The sequence below is a fragment of the Peromyscus leucopus genome, chromosome 7, assembly GCF_004664715.2.
Source record: "Peromyscus leucopus breed LL Stock chromosome 7, UCI_PerLeu_2.1, whole genome shotgun sequence".
Classification (NCBI taxonomy): Eukaryota; Metazoa; Chordata; class Mammalia; order Rodentia; family Cricetidae; genus Peromyscus; species Peromyscus leucopus.
The window spans coordinates 107,942,718-107,969,053 of record NC_051069.1 but is presented as its reverse complement, the minus strand read 5'-3'; the positions used below and the strand labels follow the sequence as shown (position 1 = coordinate 107,969,053).

The following is a 26,336-nucleotide window of genomic DNA, read 5'->3' as shown; positions in this document are numbered from 1 at the left end:
AGCCCCAGGGCGGATCCCTGGCTTCGTGGTCCCTCAGTCCACTGTAGCTCCATGCTGCCAGCCTACAGGACCTCCTTAGGCTAGACTCAGTAATACCCTCTGTCATGACAAGCAAACCCTTAGCTCAGTGTGCAGCAGGTCACCCCAGAAAGCCCCCCCCCAAACCACCCTTTCCAGCTCTGTTTCAGAATCTATTAACAGTGGTACGATACACATAGCATTGAACTCATCGCCTTAATTGTGCGAAGTGCCCAGTTCAGTGATAGTCCACATCTTGCCAACCCCCAGAGCTCTTCATCTGGTAGAACTGAGCGTGTGTACCCAGCAAGCCTGCCCTCAGTCCTCCCCACAGGCCCGCCCCGCTATCTCCGTGCCTTCGACACCACTAAGGACCTTATAATCGGACCCTTGTGGTTGGTGGATTGGTTTTGCTTTTCTCTTTTGCTGCCCTGCCTTCTCCTGGCTCTTGATTGCGTCTTTCCATCCCCAAGCCCTTCCAGAAAGTGAAAAGAGTATGGCTTTGAAGACGAACCTGTCCTGAGCCAGGGCCTCTCCACCGAGCCCCAGGCCAGTGCGCTCAGCAACCTGCCCTGGGTATTTCTAGACCTTCTAGCCAGACCACCTAATGCTGAACTCAACTAACTCCCTGCCTCGCCCCAGGCCCATTAATGCCTTTAATATCCACCCTAACACCAACACACCTTGTCCAAGCTTGGGGGCCCCAGCTCCTCGGTGACTGAAACCCCACTGCTCAGGTCTAACTTGTCCTCCTTGTTAGGTTAGGGGTCTGTCTTGCCTCTTGGAGACCACCAAGCACTTCCTTTGCTAACTTTATCTGCTGCACACCCTTTCCTCGGTGGCCAGGGTGATATTTCAGTGGCTTCTGTTGCCTCTGGCCCCATTGACCTCTGTAACCACATCTCTCCAGCCCTCAAGGCCGCAGGCTCTTCCTGCCTGCCTCACCAGCTGCTGTGCCCTCTACCCAGAACACCCCTTGTTCTTCTCAGGGTCAGGACTCTCCTCTGGGAACCTTGCCTGACATGGCCCAGCTCCCAACCCATCACTGGCCCTCATCCTGAAACTTCCTCTCACAGCTCTCCTCTCTACAAAAGCCCATGGCGTGGTGAGCAAACAGGAACCCCGATATAACAAACCAATCTCGTTGCCCCTCACTCACTCAATGGGGAACCCCCTTCCTGGGCCTGGGTGAGGACAAGCAGAGCCTGTGGTGTCTGCCTGGGGACCAGAACAGCAGCCTACCATTGCTTTTCCTGTGTTCTCAGCCTGGCATGATCATGTCCGGTGCTAGGGGCAGGGTGGCTGGGTGGCTTCTCCCAGCCAGGTGTAGTTAGGGACACTTTGGTGGTCTGTTAGGAGACCACTGCCGTGCCTTCCCCCTGCAGTTTCCCAAGAGATGCTCCTTTTCCAGATCCCGGATGGTCGTTGTCCTTTCTTTGGGTGCTCATAGGTCCACCCAGCCTCCTACCAATATAATCACCATGCCCTTGAGCTTGCCTAACAAGGCTGCATCCTCCATGTCTGACACGCCGCAGTTCCCCAAGAAGCCTCCAGAAGCGCAGCCCCCCCCACACACACACACACCGGAAGCCTGAGTTTAGGAGGTGGCACACACCTGTCTCCCAGGCCCTTCCTCAAGCAAAGGTCCAGGGTCCTGGAAACAGAAGATTGAAAGACTCTTCAAAGGAACCTGCTCACTGAAGCTCTCAACTCCCCTTTCTCAGCTCTTCTTACACCCTCGATGAGACCGGGGGTCTGAGGACATTCCCTTGTAAGTGATCCCCACGTGAAAGACAATCATCTCACACCCCGACACTGCTGGTCACTCCCTCGGTCACCTTCTTCATTGTATTTTCCTTCAACCAACCAGTGCCTCTCAAAGGGCAGTCCGCATCCTAGGACAGGAGGCCACAACCAGCTTTTTAATAAGCATCTGAACCCAGTGGCACCCTGTGTGGTGGGGACGTGTGACTTCGTGGAGTCCATCTCACATGTGTCTAGGGCTCAGGGGAGTGTCTGTGTGGTCCCTGCCAGGGGACGGCAAATAAACGTCTCATGAAAATGTCCACGGGTTAGAATGTAAAAGAAACAGCAGAGGGGCTGGAGGAGGGCTGTGTGGTTAGCAGCGCTGGCTGCTCTTCCCAAGGACCTGGGTTTGAGCCCCAGAACCCACATGGCAGTCCACAACTATCTGCAACTGTAGTGTAGTTCCAGGGGATCTTACACCCTCTTCTGGACTCTGTGGGCACCAGGCATACATGTGGTTTACAGACATACATGCAGGCAAAGCATCCAGATACATAAAAAAAGAATTAAGAGAAACACCAGGCGTGGGCTCATGTTCTTTGTCCTCACCACTGTGTCCTGGAGACCTCCCTCGGAGGCTGGGTGTGGAAGGATTACATGAAGAAAAAGCAGTCTGAGGCTGCTGCCCCCACCACAGGGATGTACAGGGCTCCGCTCTTCTCTCTCCCATGCTCCAGGGACACTAACTACACCCTCAGGCTAGATCAGCATCTCCCGCTGTTCTAGAGGTCAGAGTTCCGAGTCTGGGGTCCTGATCTCCTCTATGTGGGGCCTTCAACCACCTTGGAGAGTGTTGTGGTTGGGGCTAAAATGTCACAGCTATCACCAGGCCAAATGGGGTTGAGGCTGGGGTCTGGGTACAGATGACGGTGAGTGGCAGATGCCAGTTCCTGTGTCAAGGGGAAAGGCATGCAGCCGGGAATCTCAACCCTTTGGCAGGGAGAGAGATGCTCCTGGACAGACGTCAGCTCTCACCCCAGGGCCACAGCGTTGGCAGCTACCCTGCCCCATGCCCTCAACCCTCCACCATCAGCCCTGACAGCCACGAGACTCGGTGTCCAGGAGGTCGGGAGGGACAGGGAGAAAGATGTCTGGGCCCTCCTAGAGGCAGAGGCCGCAATGAGGGAGGTGACGAGGGGCAAGGCAAGGGTGCGACGGAGACCTTTAATGGGCTCGGGAGCCTCCCCCCAGTGCCGCCCAACCCTGGCTGCTTCTCAGGATCTGGCTGCCACAGTGCCCTGTGCCCTGCCCTCAGGACTCTGAGCAACCTGACTTTACCAGACTAAAGGCTGCAGCAGGCCAGGCCAGGCTGTTTGCTCACAACCTTGACTCCAGCCTTAGCCCTGGCGCCCATCACAAATGAGGTGTGAGGATATTTGTAGAATCAGTAGACTGATCAATCAACCAATCCACCATGCGGCTTCACCTGGACCACTCCATTTGAGCCCTTCCTGTTCCTGAGGTCTCCAGCTCCCCTCCCCCCATGCAGTACTACCGTCCACTATGTGTTTTTCTGGAAATAAGCCAGACACAGGCCTATTTGGGATCTTCACCCAGATGGATTCACCTATACCCAAATGCCAGGAATGAATCTCAGGCTTCCTGTCCCAAACCCCCTTAGGCCACAGCCTCAGCACTTTCCCAGGAACAGAAGAAGGCAGAGTGGCCAGGGAGACTTTGAGCAGACTGGGTGCTGAGGGACTTTGCTCAGAAATGACAAAGGGTGACAGGTGCCCAGTTCTCTGAGGTGCAGGGTGTCTCACAGGGACCTTAAGGCCAAGCTGCTGACATCGCTCTTCATGGGTATCCCAAGCCACCTTGAGCAGCGGTGAGAGCGGAGCCAGCCTGAGTCCAGCACGAGTGACGGCCACTCTAACAAGCACTTCCTCCCATGCCAGCTCACAGGGCTGGCATCCTGGGCAGCTGCCAGGCACCTGCTGCTGACAAGAAAAGACCCACCATCGCGGCCTTTGTGGAGAGACAGGCCGGCTCGGATTCCTGAGAAGCATCTGAGGTCCCAGCAGAAGTCCGGATGTGGGTTGGCTGACCAGCGGTATGTCCTGTCCTCCTGTCTGTCTCAACCTATGCCCAGCTGAATGTAGCTTGTCTCCAGGATTTGTCTTTAAAGCCATCTCTCCTTGGAAATCATCTGTCTGCTCCTCACCGTGGGAAGACCCCTCTTCGTGGACAGCCAGAGCCGGCCCCCTTCCCTGCTCAGGGCTGTGGACACATGGCAAGACAGCAGAGACAAGGAGGGCTTGCCCAAGAGAAGAGGCCGGTTTAGCAGAGATAATTGGGCCTCCTGCATCCTGGACCAATCCATCACGTTTATAGCCTTCACTCCAGACAGGAGACGAGGAAATGACAAAGCCAATAAGGCCATAAATAAAGTGTAATAAAATAACCGGGATGCACAGCCCATGCCGAGCCCAGAGCCAGGAGCAGGGCTGACCTGAGCCTCCCTCTGCCTTGACTTCACCCACAGGCCCCAAGAGACAGTTAAAACCACTAAGCAGTGTCCATGGAGGTGCCCAGCCGGATTTCCGCTTCTCAGGCCAAAAACCTTGATGTCATCCTTACCTCTCTCTTTCCCTCACACCCCATATCCAATCCGGCAGGAAATCCTACTGGCTCTGCCTTCAGAACACGGCCCAAGGTAGCCAGTTCTCATCACTCCTGCTGCCACCACAGTGCTCCGAGCACCTCCTCCCCTTCTCCCGGAGTCCTCCACAGTGTCCGAGCACCTCCTCCCCTTCTCCCGGAGTCCTCCACAGTGCTCCGAGCACCTCCTCCCCTTCTCCCGGAGTCCTCCACAGTGCTCCGAGCACCTCCTCCCCATTCTCCCAGAGTCCTCCACAGTGCTCCAAGCACCTCCTCCCCATTCTCCCGGAGTCCTCCACAGTGCTCCGAGCACCTCCTCCCATTCTCCCAGAGTCCTCCACAGTGCTCTAAGCACCTCCTCCCCATTCTCCGGAGTCCTCCACAGTGCTCCGAGCACCTCCTCCCCATTCTCCCGGAGTCCTCCACAGTGCTCCGAGCACCTCCTCCCCATTCTCCCAGTGGCCTCCTAACTGCTCTTGTTCCTGATTGTTAGCATATCCATCAGTAGGGGATCAGTCAACGCAGCCTGTTCATACCCACTGCTCTGCTAGAACTCTCTAGAATCCCCCATCCTGGTCATCCATGGTAGGCTTGGCTCCCCACCACCTACCCCCTCCTCCCTTAGTGCACTTCATATTGCACTCAGCCATATGTACCCCCTTGCTGGCTTCCAGATGCAGCAGGCACCACTGGCTTAGGCCTCTGCACTGGCTGATCCTCTGCAGAGTGCTTTCCAAGGGAATCAGGCTCACCTGCTTCTATCTCCAAGTCATTTTATAGATTCCATATAGATTCTTGTAATGACAATGTGACACAGTGAGCATCCTGTCTTCTACCCTTCTACAGTCCACTGTCTTTAAATTAGATTTATTTAGTGAGGTATAATTTACACACAATAAAATTCACCCTTTTAAACATTTCTGCCTTTAATGTGTGTGTGTAGATGGATATCTGGAGGTCAGAGGACAACTTGTAGCAGTCAGTTGAACTCACATCATCAGGCATGGTGGCAAGCCATCCCACTAACCATCAAGACATCCCACTAACCATCAAGCCATCCCACTAACCTTCAAGCCATCCCGCTAACCATCAAGCCATCCCACTAACCATCAAGCCATCCCACTAACCATCAAGCCATCCCACTAACCATCAAGCCATCCCCTATCCCTCACCCTGCGGTTGTGTCAATCTTTGTATTTTTCTGTTAGCATCACCTGCTTAGGTGGGTCTGTCTCAGGAATGGGTGGTTGGCTGCTGGTTTTGGCGATAGGGTCTCACTTTAGAGACCAGGCTGGTCTCAGATCCACTGCCTTCCAAGAGCTAGGATTAAATGTGTGTACCATCACACCCAGATCGTAAATGTTTTTGGTTGTTTATTCTGGGGGGTAGGTTGTGGGTTTTTGTTTTGTGTCTCAGCAATTTGAACCTGAATTTCCTTGGTGCTAATGACTGAGTTTTTTGTCATGTAGTGATTGGCTGTTCTTCTATCTCTGGTGAAATTCTGCCACTGTTTCTGAAACTTTCTATAGAGACACAAACACTTTCAGCATCATTTGGAGGTACCAGACTCCAAGTGAGACAGTGTTCTGTGCTGAGGCTCGCTGTATGACCCAGCTCTACCTCCTCATCTGTGAAATGGGGTATGTGTGATTCTGTATGCGCAGACATGGAGGGAACATGCAACCATCCCCGGATATGGTAAGCACCTTGTCAATGTCCAGTGTGGCAATGATCACGACTAACTCCTGAGTGGCTCTTCCTTGCTAAGAAGGTTGTGTCTCACTGATGGCAGGTGGAGAGCTAGACAATCAGTGCCTGCCAACCACAGTGCCACCCAGTGAGTTCCAGAATTATGGTTCAGTGACATGCTCCAGCAGGTCCCTTCCCCAGCAGAGGGCCACCCCCACAGCCATGCCAGCAGGGAAGGCTAGAGCTATGCACACAAAGCAGCAAGAAGTTGACCTCATTACCTGACCAATCACCCCCCAATGGCCCAGGGCTCAGTTCCTCAGTGAGTTATGGGGGAGGAGAAGGCATTGGGGGAAGTAAAATGCCTTTAAAGGTCTCATCTCCAACCCTGTGGGTTCCACATGCCTGCCAGTCCACCATATGACTCTCTCCTAGTCAGCTCCACTATTCTGTGGGGACCCATGTGACCTCTACAGGGAAGCTGGACTCCAGTTTAAGTGTCTCCCTTCCCTGGGCCTCCTCCCTCCAGGGCAGTGGGGTGGGAAGGAGGGCAGCTGCCTTAGGAGATCAACACAGGCAGATCTGGGGCTGGTGCCAGGTGCCACAGACATGGGGGAGAGGTGATCGGAGGACATGCAGCTCAGCAGAGCCCGGGCCGCCGAGGAAGGAGAGGAGGTGGGGTGCTGGGGTGCAGCGGGAAGCCCGCAGAAGGAAGGCATTCAAAGGCTGGAGCTTTAGGAACTCTAGGAGATCAGACCAGAGAGAAGTGGAGGGCAAGGGACGGGGGTAGGCTGGGGAGAGATCAACTTCTCCCCTCCTCCTCCCAGCCCTTCATCTCCACTAAACATGCTCTCCACCTCATTGTCACCTCCTTGACTGTGGGCAGCCCTGTTCAGCCTACTCAGCCAGGCTCCCCACCAGGACTCTCTTGCACCCTGGCAACCCCACACCCTGTTCTTCCTCAGCTGCCTCCTGAGTGCCACCCTCAATACCCACTGCCTCCAGGCTCTAGCCTCAGAGGCCCTAAAAAAACAACGTCCTCCCCAGCTGAAGATCAGGCAGGTCAGGGCTGCCAAGCCACGCATCTGCCCCTCCCCCTGCCTTGCCAGGCTGACTTCTCTTCTCCAGATACCCGTGAGGGGAAGGTGGGAATGTGCTGGGCAGTGGAGCTGAAGCCCAGCCATCTAGGCTGACATCAGCAACCACCCCAGGGGTGGCAGGAGGCTCCAGAGCCAGAGGGGTTCCCTCCCTCCTCCCTTCCTCACTGTCACCAAATGAAGTCTGAAGCATGGAACTAGCTGGGGAAACTAAGGCACCTGCCCATTCTTCATGTAGCAAATGTGTTTGGAGCATCTTACAGTAATGAGCAAATTCGGGCTTGTCTTAAAGGAACTAATGATTAATAAACACTAGGCATTGCTGACGTATGCATGCCTCTGGCTGTGACTGGGAGGGCCTTTCCAGAGAAGGTTACCTGAGTAGGGAACACTGAGGGTAGCGGCACCATCCTGCAGGCGGGGACTCAGACTGGATAAAAGCAAAAGGGGGGAGCATGGAGCCCAGCGTTCCCTTCTCTGCTTCCTGATCGACCTGGGACCACTGTCACATTGTCTTCCGAAACACGATGGACTGCACCTCAGAAGTAAGCTCCCCCGGCTCCCCATGCCACTTCGTGCTGGGTATTCGGTCCCTGTGATGAGAACAGTTCGGGGAGAGAGCTGGGGTGATGTGTGGCATTGGAACTGACCTAAAGAGGGCATTTTCAGACAGAGGGGAGGGTAAGTGTGAGATTCTGAGGTAAAGGAGACATGACCCATTTGAGAAGGGCAACATGGTCCATGTGGGTGGAGCCAGCAAATAAGAGGTGGTGCAGGCTGGAGAGGTCCAGGAGAGGAGCCTGGACATGACCTGAGGTATATGCAGCTGCTGATAGAGGTCCAGGAGAGGAGCCTGGACATGACCTGAGGTATATGCAGCTGCTGATAGAGGTCCAGGAGAGGAGCCTGGACATGACCTGAGGTATATGCAGCTGCTGAAAGAGGCCACTCCAGCAAATACTTTTGTTTATGGGCTGTGGCTGCTCATGAGGCTGTGCTTCAGCAAGACCCCACCCTCCGGAAGGAATTGTGCAAGACAAGATTGGTGGGTGAAAAATGAGCCAGTGACCTCTACAGGGAGAGATGATGGTGGGTTAGGCCTAGGACAGATGAAAAGATGCTATGGTGACCTCCTCCTCCTGGGCTGACCCTCCTACCCCAACTGCCCCCTTGAGACTGCAAGAGGAACTGGTGAGCCACTGAGGACGTATGCCATCTAAGAATGGTCTTAAGGCCCCATCTGCCTGATCTGCCTCTCACAGCAGGAGCTCTAAAAAGGGCCAGCTCCCTGTTGAAGGCAGCACAGGTGCATCTGACCACGGTACAACACTGGGTTCTCTGCTGGTGTGAACACGGCTGTGTTAACTACCTCCTCAGCTCACAGCATAAAGGGGCAAACTTTTCCTTTTAACCAATGAGGAATGCACACGAGATGTGGGAAGCTGGTGTGGGAGGACCACAGATGCAAGGTCAGCCTGCACCACACAGTAACATCAATGCCAGCCTGGCTACACAATGGATTTGAAGCCAGCCAGAGACACAGTCAGAGCCCCTGTCTTAAAATTCAGAAAACATGGGCCAACAAGCTGGCTCAGCTGGTAAAGGTGCTTGCTTTTACACCTAAGGACCTTAAGTCCAATCTCCGAACCCCACGTGGTGGAAAGGAGAGACTCCTGCAAGTTGTCCTCTGACCTCAAGTGTTTCGTGGCATGCATGTACACGACGCGCGCGCACACACACACACACACACACACACACACACGCACACTAGCGGGGAAGGGGGGGATCTAAGAAGCATTGCCACCCCCCTCTGGGTCTAGCGCACACCACAGACCAGAAGACAGTCGGAAGGAGCAGGCGCCCCACTTCACCTCATCTCTGGGATCCCTGTGGATTGCAGCAGTCTGAGCACAAAGCACATCTTGAACATTGGGGAGTCTCTAGACTTCTCAACATCAGCCCCACCAGAAACAAGGCTGGGCCCCTGTTAACCTCGGTCATCACACGAGACTCCTGGTTCAAAGCTTTTATTGTGGATGCCTGACTCTACCTCAACAGTTCTCCTTCACTTCAACCCCAGAAGACAGCCTTCTTCCCAGAGGCTCCTGGATGCTTGTCTACTTGTTCTAGGGACCACAGCTTAGCACACCAGGGACTTCAAGGAGAGGACACTGAGTCCAGTCTCCAAAGAGTTAACCAGGGATGAAATCACAGCTACCCACCCATCCCACAGCTCCATAACGAAGGAAAACAGCCCAGTGGCCTCCTTAGATTGTCACTTCTGTTCTCCACTGTCCGCTACCTATGGATAGGAGGGTGATGCCAGCGTCTAAACTCTCCTGGCTGCTTCTCAGAATCCTGAGACTTACATGGACAGCAGACCTCCAACAGATGCCCAAAGCCAACCTCCACAAGGTCTTAGGTCCGAGTGCTTTCATGCAGGAGAAAGGAACATTTCCAGGTGGAAACCTTCCAAATGTGTCTTCCCAGTCACCTTGTCACCAGATTGTCCTAAGCACAAACTTTCTCAGGAATTATCTTTGCCTTTGGCTCTTCACACAGAAAGGTCACATAGTTGTCTGTTTCTGATAGTACACATGCAGCAGGGGAGATGGCTTCAGAGGCTTCCTCAACTGGAATGTCCAAAGGAATGCTTGATGAAGAAAGGGGAGATGAGGTCATGATGAAGACAGAAGGGGAGGGAAGCAGGGAAGGACGGGGACCTCACACAGGTCATCTCACTCATGATCTCTTCAGCTGTCCCCCACCATTGCACGCACATAGAAACATCGGCTGGAAGCAGGGACATGCCAGTGTCAACCAGTATATCAACACCTAAATCTTGGTTTTTAGTATCATTGTCCACTAAAAAGAACCAGAACTCCTAGGTAAAGTGGTTAATTCAGGGTTAGAGCAGAGAAAACACCAAGTGTGCCTGGAACATTATGTTATGCTAGAACATAAAGTGCCCAAAGACTGATGGAGGGATGTCAAAAGACACAGAGGCCAGGTTGGATGGGCCAAGCAGGAACTCAAGAGGGGTGAAAAATGGTTGGGTAACGTTGGTAAAGAATAGGACACCAACACAGTTCCCGCAATTACAGGTTAAGAACAAAGGAAAAGGAACTATATAAGAGGACCTGGCCGACTGCAACCAAGCAACCAATGGGAGAATTTCCAACGGGTGGAAAAGGACACCATGTGCTGCCTGACATCAGAAATACCCAACGTCACCTCTGCAATAATCTTGTCCAAAATGCATAGCCTGAAACCAGCAGACAGTATCAAATAGAATCCGAGCAGCAGCATTCTACAAAATTGCTGTCCTGTCCTGTTCAGAATGTCAAGTTCAAGACACACAAAGAACAGGTGATGATTTCCTACAGATTGAAGGATGCTGAAAGCCATGACAATTAGATGTGATGGGTGACTCAGGGACAGTAAATAATAGACATAAAGGAGAAAAGATCCAGTCAACTGATGGCGTGTGAACAGGGACCATGGACTAGATGACAGTGTTGGATCAATGCTAGAATTCATGATTTTAGCAACTGCACTGTGGCTTTATGGGAGTATACCTTTACCATCAGATAATGAAGAATTTGTTTTCCAAGACAGGGTTTCTCTATGTAACAGCCCTGGCTGTCCTGGATCTCGTTTTGTAGACCAGGCTGGCCTCAAACTCCCTGAGATCCACCTGCCTCTGCCTTCCAAGTGAAGGATTAAAGGTGTGTGCTACCACCACCCGTTGATAATGAAAAATTTAGAAGGTGACAGAAACCACAATTATCTTCAATTTATTCTTAAATAATTCAGAAAAATGTGTATGCAGTTGAATTATATGTTGTTTCACAAATGTATAATGTAGAGGTTATGTATCTACATGAGCATAGAATGATAATCTAAGCGAGTAAAACACAGACAGCTATGGCCTGCATAAAAAGCACATAGGAATTGCTGCAATGTTTCTCTGAGTTTGTCATGACATTAAAATAAAATTTACTAAAATATTAGTAGCCAACAGTCACATGGTGCTTCCTGAGGGCTGTTTGGTATTCACATGATGCTCTGGTTTATATAGCACAATCTTACATTAAAATCAGGTGCTTCGGCTTACGGGGGTGGGGGAACAGAGGCACACAGTGGTTAAGCTGCTTGTCTGAGCTTCCCTATCTGCTAAAATGACAAGGCTAGGATGTGACACCAAGTCAGCCTGTCTGGCTTGAGTCTGTGCTCTTAGCCTGTACACTGCTCTGCCTCCTGAGCCATGCAGAAAGCTGAGCATGGGACCCGACAGAGCAATTCTTATCCCCACATTCTCCCTTGCCCTTTCCCCTCACTCTCCCTGCTTCCCCCCCCCCACACACACACACAGGGACACACACGGACACTCACGCACGGGTGCACACAAACATGCACACAGCACACAGCTGTCTGGTGCAGAATGTTTGCAGTCTGAAAGATCAAGATTTTATCTTCAGACCTGAGGCTTTCAGAAGGTGGACATTCAGCTTAGAGGCCTAAGCCTTGAGGGCTTAGAGTGTAGGGAACAGGAACCTGGAGAAACCCTGAGTCCTGGGGGTTTCCTGTGGCTTTGGCTGAGCATTGTCTTCTCTAGAGCTCCAAACTTGTTTCTTTCTCCAAGACTTCTCCGCCCATTCCACTCTCATGAATCTACCAACAAAGGGTCTTGACCTTTTTTATATTGTGTGTGTGTGTGTGTGTGTACGAATGTCATAGCACAAGTGGGGCTCAGGGGACAACTTATGAGAGTTGGTTCTCTCCTTCTACCACAAGGATCCTGGGGACTGAACTCAGGTTGTCCAGTTTGATGGCAGGTGTTGTTAGCCTGCTAAGCCAGCTCCCTGGCCTGCATAATGGCTTCTGAGCAACAGCTAGGACCTTAGAGGAGAATGTGGACCCAGACAGAGCGACTGGAAGTTGGCTGGCAGCTGGCTGAGGAGACAAGAGGACCAGTCATTGAGGTGATAAGAAATGCTGGATGTGCCAAGCCCAGGACAGGGGTCACTGCAGGAACTGTCCCTGGGGGTGGGGGATGGGATGACCCCTCCCCCTTGGCTCTTTGCCAAAAAACTGGGCAAGATGTACTCCTCACCGAACCTCAGGCAGCAGAAAAGACATCTTAGAGCCAAGACTGAGGGTCAGGAATGATGCCATTTTCATTGGGGCTGTCTAGTCTGAAGGGAAACAGGAGTGAAGGGAGAAAGATGCTGACGTGAGTTCAGAAGCGGAGTGGACCCCCCCCCCCATCACCCTCCCTGCCGAAGGGCCTGTCACAAGGCGGCCATGGCTCACACCTGCTTATCAGGGCTGGGGTGTGGAGAGGGTGTCCTGGACAGGAGATAAGGCAGGGACAGGGCTGTCCACACCAGTCCTGCTCTGCCTCCCTCGTTCACACCTCCTCAGAGGCCCTCAGCCACTCTGCCCGCCCCTGCAGCCTCCACCTGCACCACTACCTCCTCTGCAAACCACGCCTGCGGATGGCCTTTCCCCAGGAAGACACTCTGCCCTGCACAACTAAAGGACACCAAGTGGGGAGGGACCCTTGGGACTGTCTAGCCCATCTCCTTACCTAACAGGTAGGGAACCGAGGAGTAAGGTGCCGCTAACCTGAAATCATATCACAAACACACCTAAGAGTCAGAGTCGGAATCCAGGCTGACCCCAGACCAGACATGCTAGGGTCTAAGCCACAGCCTACAGACCAAAGAAAGGCTTAGTGGAGGGAGTGAGGGGCGCAGTTACTGTGTCAGCCTGAGTCTTAGCCTCACACAGGGAAAGATGGCACAAGGACATACGTCCTGGCTCCACTCACCTAGGACAAGACGGCCAATGTTCCGTCTGTGCACAGATGACAAGGGCTGGCAAGGGGTCTCAGGTGCTCTCCAGGGTGGGGAGAGGCACGGGAAGGCAGGGGTCTTTTACGGGTAGTGGGAGAGAACTAAAATACTGTCCTGCCTGATGGTGGACCAAGGAGCCCGCTCTGTCCGGAACTCAGGTCACGGCCTGCTATTGGCCCCGCCCTGCAGCCCTCGAGGACACTTGGACAGAAAGGATCAGACAGAGGCTGAGCACAAGCACCCAGGAGGCCCAGCTCAGCACACTCACCGCCTTTCTCCCATCTACCCACCATAAAGGATCGCCTCAGGCCAGAAACGGGACACAGCAGGGCCTAAAGCATGGGGACTGAGGGACCAGGCCACAGGGTCAGCAATGCTCAACTCTGGTCTCATAGCCCATTACTCTATTGTCCCCAGACTGTCTCCAGCCTTCCTGGGTCCCCCACTGGGAGAACAGGAACACTAGTACTCAACAGGATTCACTCAGTTTTTCTGCCTTGTTGGGCAACTCCAAACATTTAACCAGCTATTACTTGCAGAACTCAATGGGGACCCAGAAAGGAGTCAACTCCATTACGTGTTTGCCTCTAGCACATTAGCAGGGTTGAGTGGATGCATGAAAGACTGAACTAAGCCAAGTGATAATTACTGAGCAACCTTGAGAGACAGGGGTGGGCATTAGACCACAGGCTGGAAACCCAAGTTCTTAGAGCTGAGCTTCCTCACAGCCCCTCCCAAACGGCGGGCGCCTGGAAGAGGAAGAGCTTTGAGGGCTGGGAAACACTGATGTGGTGGTGTGCAGCAACGTGATAGTTTCAGGGTTTATGGAAACACAGAACTGTCCTGCCTGGTCCACAACTAAAGATCACAGGCTGGGCTGCACCTTCTCACTGATCTCCACCTGTCACTGGTAAGCTGGCCATCAAGTAACTGGCTACCACTTAAGAACTTACCCACCTGCACACTATGTATGCAATCCTCTCAACCTGCTCCCATATTTGGTGCCTCATTAAGAAGGCAGAAGGCAGCTGGCCCAGGCTGCCCTGCTGAAGCACGGGAAGATGGGATGGGTCCCCATCTCAAGCATACCCCACCTGCTCCTACCTCCAAAGCCTTGGTCCAGCCACAACCCATGGACCTACAGATGTGGCAGGCCCTCTCGCTGTCCTGGAGTGAGTCACAGGCAAACTATTATGGAGACTCGTTTCCGTATTGTGCATAAATTAACTACTGGTTTTGTTGTTGTTGTTCTTAGACAAGGTCTTACTATGTCGCTGGCACTGCTGGCCTGGAACACACTCTGTAGACCAGTCTGGCCTCCAGCTCAGTAGAGATCCACCTATGAGCTGGGATTACACCGTGCCCAGCCATTGTTATCCTTTGTAAAGAAACAACTATGAACTTAACACACATTATCAGAGCACAGCATCGCATGAAATGGGTGAACACATGACATGGGGATGCCACGTAAAATGAATTCTGTTCTAACAAGATTCCCCGTTTTGTCTCCATCCATCGTTTTTAACAAACACGCACTGAGAGCCTGTTTATTCAGTCTGCAATGTCAAAGCTGAGAGGCACAGCTAACAAGTCAGTTGGCTAAATAAATCCGAACCATCACGGATGTGAACTTGTCTGAGATGGGTAGAAACTGCAACAAGGGAACCTTAACAGTTGGCATACTTAAGATTCCCCTCTGCGCCGCGGCGGCAGGGGCGGCGGCACATGCCTTTAATCCCAGCACTCGGGAGGCAGAAGTGGTCGAATCTCTCTGAGTTCGAGGCCAGCCTGGTCTACAGAGTGAGTTGTAGCATAGCCAAGGCTACACAGAGAAACCCCGTCTCAAAAAAAAACAAAAGAAGACAAGATTCCCCTTTGTGACCCACAGACTGACAATCCGAACACACAGCGACACACTGACTGGACGGCACATCAGCTGAAAGACCAGCACACGGTGAGAAAACTGGAACATGCTTAGGGGTCAGCCACTCCCTGGACTCCATGTAGCACATCCTGAGTGTTGTACTGTGAAGGGCCCTGTACAAGAACATGAGTCAGCGCCGGGCGGTGGTGGCGCATGCCTTTAATCCCAGCACTCGGGAAGCAGAGCCAGGCGGATCTCTGTGAGTTCGAGGCCAGCCTGGGCTACCAAGTGAGTTCCAGGAAAGGCGCAAAGCTACACAGAGAAACCCTGTCTCGAAAAACCAAAAAGAACATGAGTCAGCTGCCCCAGTGTCTATGAATTGCCGCTCTTGAAAGGACCCTCAGGTAAAAGGCAGCATCAGGAGGAAGGTGAGAGCATGGAGGGAACAGCCTGGCTGATCATCACATTGTCACCATTGTTCTTTTCTTAAAAACAAATCACAAAACAACCAAATTTTATTAAGCTTAATAGTTTCTCCGATACGAAGAGACATATCAAAAAGAAACCTAGGACATATGCATATGTAGTACCCCCCTCGGAAAAAAATATGCAATAAATCAAGAGAAAAAAAGGACAAAGTTCTCTTCAACAGAGAAAATTATCTTTGCATTTGGAAGATGTTTCCACGCACCATTCTTCTTTTTAAATTACATATTCCAGGGCTGGGGCGACAGTTCATTGGGTAAGCTGTCAATTCCACAAGTGAGAAGACCCAAGTGCCAATTCCCCAACATAGGTAGGGCCAGATATGGCAGCACATGTCTGTAATCACAACACTCCTAAGGCAAAATGGGGGTGCAGAGCCAGACCTCGGAAGCTTACGAGCCACCTGGCCTGGTGTGCATTAAACGGGAGACTCTGCCTCAAACAAGGCAGACGGTAAGGACTGACAGCTGAGGTTCTCCTCATCCTCACACCCACGGGCTCAAGGGCACACACACGCAAATACACATTTTTAAATTAAAAAATGAAAATTGGGGCTGGAGAGATGACTCAGTGTTTAAGAGCACTGGCTGCTCTTCCGAAGAATCTAAGTTTGATTCCCAGCACCCACATGGCAGCTCACAACCATCCATCCGGCATAAAATAACTTCTTAAAAATGCAAATTCCAAGCCGGGCGGTGGTGGCGCACGCCTTTAATCCCAGCCCTTGGGAGGCAGAGCCAGGAGGATCTTTGTGAGTTCGAGGCCAGCCTGGGCTACAGAGTGAGTTCCGGGAAAGGCGCAAAGCTACACAGAGAAACCCTGTCTCAAAAAACCACAAAAAAAAATAAAAATAAAAAAAATAAAAAATAAATGCAAATTCCAATCTCCAAATAGATCTCCTGAATCAAAATCTCAAGGGAGCAGTTGAAAAATCCATATATATATTTAGATCAAGTGGATAATTGCTCTAGAACAGCAGTTCTCAAACTTCCTGATGCTTCGACCCCTTTTTTTTTTTTTTTTTTTTTTGTTTTTCGAGACAGAGTTTCTCTGTGTAGCTTTGCGCCTTTCCTGGAACTCACTTGGTAGCCCAGGCTGGCCTCGAACTCACAAAGATCCGCCTGGCTCTGCCTCCCGAGTGCTGGGATTAAAGGCGTGCGCCACCACCGCCCGGCTACTTCGACCCTTTAATACAGTTCATATTGTGGTGAGCCCAACCACAAAATTATTTTCGTTGCTACTTCATAATTGTAATTTTGCTACTGTTAGCCAGGCAGTGGTGGCACATGCCTTTAATCCTAGCACTCAGGAAACTGACGTAGGATCTCTGTGAGTTCGAGGCCAGCCTGATCTACAGCCAATGGCTATACACAGAGAAACCATCTTGAAGAATGGGGAAAAAAATTGCTACTGTTATGAACTGTAATGTAAATATCTGTGTTTTCCAACGGTCTTAGGAGAACCCAGTGAAAGGGTGGTTTGATGCCCCCAAAGGGGTCATGACCCACATGTTGATATTAACTGATCTAGATCAATAAAATTCAACAATATGGAGCTTAAAACTGAAGCCTATGTATTTAAAAGTATAAACAGTATTTTGGATAACTTGGCAAATTTTAATAGGGACTACTAAAATGGATTCTTGATAAATTTTCCTTTTTCAAACAGGATCTTCTGTAGCTAGGCTGCCACGGCCCTCTTGCCTCCCCCTAATTGCTAGGATTTAGACATGTACCAAACCTAGAAGAAATTTTGGTAATTTTCTTGGATTTAATAACATATTTCAGAAATATAGAGGAATGTCCTTAATCATAGGCTACATTAAGTTCGAGTGTTAAACAGTAACTTGTCATGCCTCAACTTAATTTTTCGGAGGGACAAATTGATTTTAAAGGCTACAGGTGGAGAGATGTTGAGGAATATTATTTTAAGCTGTGTTACTTTTGTTTATGTTGCATCTGTTTAACTCTGTGAAGCTGTGTTACTGTGCCTGTCTAAAACACCTGATGGGCTAATAAAGAGCTGAACAGCCAATAGCAAGGCAGAAGAAAGGATAGGCGAGGCTGGCAGGTAGAGAGAATAAATAGGAGAAAAAGAGAGGAGGGGGAGATCGGGGCCAGCCATTCAGCTACACAGCAAGCCACGGAGTAAGAGGAAGATTTACGGAAGTAAGAGAATGGAAAAGCCCAGAGGCAAAAGGTAGCAGATGGGATAATTTAAGTAAAGCTGACTAGAAACTAAGCCAAGCTAAGGCCAGGCATTCATAACTAAGAATAAGCCTCCATGTGTGATTTATTTGGGAGCTGGGTGGCAGGTCCCCCCAAAGATAAAACAACCAACAGAGAGGAGCCATTGAGACAAACACTGGGAGGACCGCCACTGCGCTCTCCCACACTCTGAAGCTGGGAACTTCTGAACACAGTTGAGAGAAATGAAGCTACTAGATCACTGTGGAGTAGAAACCTGAGGCCTGCTGGCTGAGGTAACCCGGCGCTCTCCTGACAGGCCTCAGGGCTGGCATGTAAGGCATTCTGTGAGGGAGGCTTTGAGCAGCCACTACAGCTGCTGTCACAGCCCAGCCTAGCTGACCCTTGTGAAGAGGCCATACTGACCCCTAGAGGTACTCCGGACACTCAGACCAGAGCAACCCTAGCCCCACATTGGCAATGTCCATAACCAATTCCATTGTCCCCAATTCCACTGGGCTCAGGTCAACAGGCAAACAAAGCCCCCTGCTTGGTCTTTTCCATAACTTGACTCTTTTCTCAAAGTGAGGCTGAATGCAGATCCAGGGCAACTGGCGAGTAGGCTCTGGGGGCCTAAAGACAGTGGAGTATTGGAAAGGCTCACAGGAAAGAAAGGGCTGAGGGCCAAGCAGGAAGGAGAGCCGCAGCAAGCAGTGCTGTGGGATGGTCTGTATGTCAAATGCTCTGATTGGTCAATAAATAGAACACTGATTGGCCAGTGGCCAGGCAGGAAGTAGGTGGGACAAGAAGAGAATTCCGGGGAGTGGAAGGCTGAGGCAGAGAGACACTGCCAACTGCCGCCATGACAAGAAGCATGTGAAGACGCCAGTAAGCCACAAACCACATGGCAAGGTATAGATTTATGGAAATGGTTCATTTAAGCTATAAGAACAGTTAGCAAGAAGCCTGCCACGGCCATACAGTTTGTAAGCAATATAAGTCTCTGTGTTTACTTGGTTGGGTCTGAGCGGCTGTGGGACTGGCGGGTGAGAGAGATTTGTCCTGAGTGTGGGCCAGGCAGGAAAACTCTAGCTACAAAGCAGGCTCAGGGTTAGGGTAGACCGCCTGTCACGTCCGTCACTGTGACAAGTCACCCAGCAGAAGCGACTCCAGGACGGGGCCCTCTGAACTCACACCTGCAGGGACCTCAGTCCACCATGGCCCGGAAGGCACGGCAGTAGGAACGGCTGTCTGCCGAGGCAGGATCATGAGGTGGAGCGTGTCCACATGGTAGCAGGAAGCAAAATACAGGGGCCAGAACCAAGCGAGGTATGACCTTCAAAGCCCGCCTCCACTGACCTACCTCTACCAGCTGGGCCTCACCTCCAAACTGCCCAGGTTGGGGATGTGCTGATGGGATGCAGGTTAGATCCCCGCCATAACAGGCTGTTAACACGAAGTCTGCCATAAACGGAGTGGGACAGGCAGGGGACACAGGTGACATGGCAACAGAGGACCACTCTAGCGTCGGGCTGCACGCTCTGCAGGAAACCACTCCCTCAGGATCAGGCTGCCTCTCCTGCCAGGCTCTAACCAAAGGCCTAGGAGGAGGGCACAGGTTTCTACTGTTCAGATGTAGGTGCAGAAACAGCTGCACTGTGTGTGTGTGTGTGTGTGTGTGTGTGTGTGTGTGTGTGTGTGTGTAGTTCAGGGCTGGCATCCCTTTCCCTAACCTTCCTAACTCAGTAAGACCTTTGCTGTGCTCAACTCGGGCCAACAGCCTCAATCCAGAGACCAGAGTCTGAAGATGTCACTGGAAATTAAGACAAAGGATTAAATCCCCTACCCACAGAGACTTCCCCCAGGAGAGCCCTCCCAGCCTGGCCACACCTTCAGACCGGGAACTAGAAGGGTAGATGGTACAAAGGGCAGTGGTCCAGGCTCACCTGAGAATCTAGGGAACCCACCCAGGTAACAAATGGATAATGACCCACGCAGGTTTGGCGGGTCACAACATTATGTTTCTGACTCAAGTGAGGCCTGGGATCTACTGCACTGGAATCCAGAAAAATCAAGGGGGCCACCAGAGTGACCCTACCCAGAGGGAAATTCTAAACCTTTGTTTTGGGCACTCTTAATGAAAATGTCCACACAACAATTCAAACACCACTGTTGTACATCAATATAAATTTTACACTTAAAAAATGAGATCGGTGCTTAAGAGTCCTGGCTGCTCTTGCAGAGGACCCCGAGTCAATTCCCAGCATTGGCATGGCAGCTCAGAACCATCTGTAATTCCATTTCCAGGGGATCCTATGACCTCTTCTAACCACTGTGGGCAAAGGCACTCACGATGTGGGCACAGATGCATACAAGCAAAACACTCATATAAAGATTCCAAAGAAAAACAAAATGAGGTCTGGCATACTGTGTTTTTGTTATGTTCTTATCTTTTTTTTTTTTTTTTTTTTTTGATGACCAGGAAATATTTCATAGGAAATATAATCCCAAGATACATTAACTTACTGATACAGTCAAGATTCTTCACCATCTGGGAGGAGAGGCCGGGGTCAGGGGGCACCTCCACGGCCACCAGCAAGTCAGGCCAGCACAACAGAATGGAGCATGGCCACGGGGAGGGGCCTAGGACACAGCCCACCCAGTGTCCCACACACCTCCTGGGCTCCTGGAGAAGCAGCCAGGCCCACCATCACCTCTCCTCTGAGGAGAGAAAGTAACAGATTTTTTTTGGTCACAGTGACATTTTGGCTTTCTATCCTTAGAAGGGCTGGCACCAGCTAATGGGGAACGGTAAGATAAAACAGAATGGCATTAATCAGCTACTGTGCCCGACCCAAGTTTTTCTTTTTACTCAAACGAAGGAGCAGAGCAGGGTCAACCACTGCCTTATCTTTATTGTAAAGCCACGGTATTTCTATCAGAGGCAAACACAAGGCCTCAAAGATTGCCCTCATACCGCTGCTTGAAAGACAGTAGCAGAGTGACAGATTGCGACAAGACCTTCTGCCTGGAGGCGACTGGACTGTCTATACTTAGGACAGCTCAAGACTCTGGAAGCCACAGCCAGAGAGCAGCACAGGAAGCCAGAAGACAGCTGCTCTTGCCACAGGGTAAGCTGGTTTGGACCTTGGCCCAGGCTCTCCCCACCTGTGGTGTGCTGGCCCGGCAGTACTCTTGGTACACACCTATCCCGTCCCGTGTGACCCCGGAGGGAACCCCAGACTCCGGTCAAGCCCATGGAGAACTTCCCTCACTGTTGTCTCCTTCCCGAGGCCGGCATCCAAGTGTCTGCCTGAGCAGCCAGCAGAGACCCTTCTCAGCAAGCGGACCCTAGGACCAGGAATACCCCCAGATAGAGGTATATACTTGAGTCGAACCCCACCTAACCTCGTCTGAACTCTGAGGTGCCCTGGATGACTTCTGTAGACTACCAATGGGGAAGACACAAAGTTCTCTAAGCCTCAACCTTGCCCACATGTAAAACGGGAGTGGTTTGCACAGAGGCTCGCTGTCAAGACAATGCAGACAAAGCACTGCATACAGAGCACACTGGGAAAAGCTTCAGCACAGAAGGACGGACACCAGGGTCATGAGAGGAGAAGCAAGAAGTAAACCATACAGTGTATTTGGACACGATAAGAGAGGAACTCTAAAAGCCACCTCCACCAATGCAGATCCTAGTGAAAGAAAACAACACTGAGTTTTGAGCGAGTGAGTCTCTGGAGGGATTTTTAGTCAGGATTCCATCATTTCTTGAAAATCAATCTGTAGCCAGGCGATGGTGGCAACGCCTTTAATCCTAGCACTCAGGAGGCAGAGCCAGGTGGATCTCTTTGAGTTTGAGGCCAGCCAGAGGGAGATCCAGGACAGACACCAAAACTACACAGAGAAACCCTGTCTCAAAAAAACCAAAAACAAAAAAGAAAAGAAGAAAACCAATCTGCTAAAACAGCAGCGCCTGGAGGGCGTGCCTGCGCCTCTTCACTATGGGTGACAGCTCACACCCGCCCGCACTAGGACAGCTTTCCCAGCTGTGTGTCCGCCTGTTCCTTAGCTTTCAGTTCCTCTAGCTTCTTCCCATAGCGACTCAGGAAGTAATCGTCAGGTTCCACACCCGAGCTCTTCAAAGTTTCCAAGACCTTCTCCAGTCTGGCCACAGAACGGGCTCCGTCAATCTTCCTGGTGCTCAGGTACAGAGTGAACTCCTGGAAACCTAGGAGCTTACAGGTGTCCACAGAGCAAATATTCCGGATGTTGCTGGTTCTGTCCAGACGGGGGAAAAACACCAGACCTGACATCTTCTCTAGGTCCTGGAGGCTCACCTGGAACTCAGTTAACTGGGACTGGAACCCAATGGCTGTATTTGGCACCACAAAGGCTCCCAGTGCCAGTGGTTCAGTAGATTCTGGGCTTCTGCGAGCCAGAATCACCTTGTAAAGGTGTGAGGGGACTGCCACGTTGTCCTCACCGATCACCTAAAAACAAAACAGCCCAATTAGTGTCAACAGTTTCCAAAGTTTTGTTCCCACAACTCCTTAGATACATTACCAGAAAAGCTCTGTAAACAGCCTCAGTGTACCCAGCGCATCACAGTCCAACTGCTAAGGAAAACAACAGGGAATAAAGGCACAGGTCAGACAGCAAGAGGCGCGCTCGGGAAGAAGCTACAGCGACGTGGTGAGCTGAGGTTGGTGGGTGGCTATCACTCTGATTTCTACAGCTTTCACCTCTGTATTTGGCTCTGTGTTTATTTAATAAGACTGTTTAGAAATTCGTCTACAAGAGAGTCAAACAAAGATGAATATCGGGCAGGCCAGTTCTAACCAGTCTTTAAAATAATGCTACCCCAAAGAGCAGGACAGAGGAGGAAGAGTACCGCAAGCATGCACTAAATTTTCAGTGGGAAAAAGCTGTCATTTTCTCTTCATCTCATAATCAGAGCTTTTGATGCTCTACACAGTAGAAATCAAAACAGCTGGCTTCAACATCCTCAGCTCTCACAGTAAAAACGGCCCTGGTTCAGCAAACTCACCAAGAAACAATAGCTAGCCTTTGAAGAAGTACCCAGATATCCATCAATGGAACCTTCTAGATCACTTCGATCGCAGCTCACTTTTTCAAGTTAAGCACGTGCAACTGCTTTTGCTTAGTTTCAAATGCTCCTGGACCATCAAACATTGAACTTCTAAATTATGCTGTCAAATCAGACACTTTGGAAAGGTAGCCACACAATGAGAAAAGGAGAAAACAAATTGGCTGCATAAGCTGGCCGTACTAATTATGAAGCCTCTTTCCTCTGATACACTTAAAAGCCTCATCTGTCACCTAAAATACAAAAGCTGAATGTCCCCGATAAAATGACACTAGCCAAAGGAGCAGGCCTGCAGTGTGCCTCCAGACCCTGCCTTCGGTCAGCAGGTTTCCTCTGGTCAGACAGCTCTGGCTGCAGGTTCCCTGTCCAAGTAAGGCAGCGAGATCAGAGCCAACAAAGGGGTCTTTTCTGATTTTTAAAAACTCCTATCCACATTGCACACAGCCTAGAACTCCATGGCCATCTACTGTCTGTCACACATTGCCACAACCAACTACAGGACTTCAGGGAAGACCCAACCACAGGAATGACATCTACAACCAACTGTCTTTGAGCATACTGAAAATGGTTGGTTGGGGCTTAGTACAGAGCGAGGTTTATGAAATTACACTGTCCACAGGTTCAAAATTCTTATCCCCAAGAGTGGCTTACGCAACCAGGGCAAGCAAGCTCACTAAAGCCAAAGGGCTGAGAAGGGAAGTTGTATGTTCACACCAGGTTCACCAATCCCCGGTAGATGATACTAGCGAAGCTCAGGGCTCCTGAACCTGGCACTGACCCTCCAGCACAGCATAAACTGGGTGTGATGGAGTAGGCTGTAATCCTAGCATTCAGGTGAAGACAAGAGGATCAGAAGTTCAAGGTCACCTTTGGCTGTACCCTTAGGGAACTCAAGACAAGCCTGGACTATGTATTTCATTTTAAAAGGAAAAGGGAGGGACAACAGTAAGTCTGCTCTTGAGCAAAGTACTATCTGAAGGGGAACCCAATACCCACAGCTTTCCTTATACACAGAATGTGGCAAGAGGCTAAAAGATGATGGGCAATAACAATACGGGGGCCTGGTGACTAGAACTAAGGGCACAGCAACTCTGGAGTCATATTCACAAAGAGGTGTAAGTTGAAATGAGCTTCAAATGCTTTACAGTGGCTGGGGACCCAGGAGTAAGCAAATCCTTGGTGCCACCTGGTGGGCTTTCCATAGCACTGCAACCCAGCACGAGACCCTCCGGCTCCCTGGAGAGCCTTCTACAGTCACTTCTCCATTTCTACCTCCAAGGCTCCTTGTCCACAAACAAAAAGCTGCTTTCAAAAATATTTAACTGGCCATGTTCACTGGCTGCCAACAGAACTTCTAATTGAGTTCCTTAAATTCCAACAAAAGGTGTAAGTGTTTGACATTTTACATTTCATGGCTTTACTTCATGGAAATGTGCCGTTTCTATACTTTTGGGTTTTTTTAAACTCACGCTAGCTGAAGGACCTCAGGGATGCCGAGCACCCCTCTATCACTCAGCTACAGCTCAATCCTTGCCACTGTTCCTATTCAAAACTGGAACATGAGACTCTTCTAGTCATGACCTTCCCTATGAGTAACTAGAAAATTAAATCAACTCATCATCTTGTCCAAGTCAGTCTACTTTGTTCTCAGCACATCTAAAAGAGACCATGCCTGTTTGGAAATTCAAAACCCACTGTTTCTTCCTTAAATTTGAGGCTTATAGCCTGGTGGTGGTAGCACATGCCTTTAATCCCAGCACCCGGGAGGCAGAGGCAGGTGGTCTCTGAGTTTGAGGCCAGCCTGGTCTAAAGAGTGAGTTCCAGGACAGCCAGGGAGGGCTACACAGAAAAAAAAAAAAAAAAAAAAAAGAAAAAAAAAACTGTCTCAAAATAAAAAATAAACAAAACAACAATAAAAAAATTGAGACATAAGTAATCTTAAAATAATTTTGGATTCTCTTCCTTATAGGTAACTCAGCAATACATGTAAGCTTTTCTTCCTTTGAGAAAATGTTCCTAGAATGTACAAGGTTCAGTAGACTAGACTTCTACTCAGGTTCCACTTTGCCATAAGCTACAACTCAGCCTCCTTTCTTCCTGTACAAACAGTACCAGCAATCCCCAAATGCCCTCACAGAACTGTTATGACACACTGACATGCTAGTTTGATGATGGAGATGGAGGAGGAGGAGAAGGAGGAGGAGGAGGAGGAGGAGGAGGAGGAGGAGGAGGAGGAGGAGGAGAAGGAGAAGGAGAAGGAGAAGGAGAAGGAGAAGAAGAAGAAGAAGAAGAAGAAGAAGAAGAAGAAGAAGAAGAAGAAGAAGAAGAAGAAGAAGAAGAAGAAAAGAAGGTGGCACAAGCCTTTAATCCCAGCACATAGGAGGCAAAGGCAGGGGGATTACTGTGAGTCTGAGTTTGGAGCCACCCAGTGCTATATGAGACCCTGTATCCAAAGAGACAGAGACACAGACAGAGGGGGGTAAAGGAGAATATGATGTGGTTGATATATTGTGCACCCCAATAAACTTATCTAGGGGGTCAGAGAACAGAACAGCCATAATATTAAACATAGAGGATAGGCAGTGGTAGCACATGCCTTTAATCCTAGTATTCCAGAGGCAGAGATCTGTCTGGATCTCTGTGAGTTCAAGGCCACACTGGAAACAGCCAGGCACAGTGACTCACGCCTTTAATCCCAGGAAGTGATGGCAGAAAGCAGAAAGGTATATAAGGCGTGAAAACCAGGAACTAGACCTGGTTAAGCTTTGCCTGGTTAAGCTTTCAGGCTATGAGTAGCAGTTCAGCTGAGATCCATTTTGGATGAAGACTCAGAGGCTTCCAGTCTGAGTAAACAAGATCAGCTGAGGAACTGGCAAAGTGAGGAAGCTGTGGTTTGTTCTGCTTCTCTGATCTTTCAGCGTTCACCCCAATACCTGGCTCAGGTTTGTTTTCATTAATAAGACCTTTTGAGATTCGTGCTCCAGTATGACGGTGCATACTTATAATCCCAGAACCTTGAGAAGTAGAGGCAGGAGGATCAGGGGTTCAAGGACAGCCTGGGCTACAAGGGACACTGCTCATAACAGTAACAAAAAAGATTTCAAAATCCCCAAGACCTATAAAAACTATTTTTTATGGTGGATGTCATTCAAAAGACAGGTTTTGCAGAGGGATAGTGGGAAAACATGGGCTCCAGCAAGATTAGACCAGTTAAAGGTCAGCAGCAGGCTCAGAAAGAGAAATCCAGGTGAACATAAATGACTGTGAACGAAGGGTTTCTATATGGCTTAACACGAATCACGCTTTTAATATCAGTACATCAGCAACAAACCTTTTCACAAAAGATCTGGATAAAAATGTTTCACAGAGGAGATCACCGCTGCTATTAAAATGCTCAGGACCTTGAAGTCTTGTCAAGGCTAACAAAAACTGGAAATCCACCAACTGGAAGTGACCAGAAAATAGAACACACAGAACAGACGTACAATGGACTCACATGTAAGTTGGTTATTTCCTATATACTGCCTGGAGCTTGCTTCCTTCCTTCTAAGAGACTATCTAACAACTTATCCCTGTCACAACCACAAGTGCCCCCCCCCAGTTCCAGAAGAAGTT

At 50.3% G+C, this 26,336-nt stretch overlaps 1 protein-coding gene across 1 annotated transcript in view; it reads right to left on the bottom strand.

Moving 5' to 3' along the window:
- Positions 1 to 20,059: 20,059 nt before the first annotated feature.
- Exog (exo/endonuclease G) overlaps positions 20,060 to 26,336 on the bottom strand; it is a 28,143-nt gene continuing 21,866 nt past the window's right edge. The window contains exon 6 of the mRNA XM_028856393.2: positions 20,060 to 22,104. Coding sequence (XP_028712226.1) covers positions 21,643 to 22,104 — 462 coding nt within the window. The 3' untranslated portion in view covers positions 20,060 to 21,642. The remainder of the gene's footprint in view (positions 22,105 to 26,336) is intronic.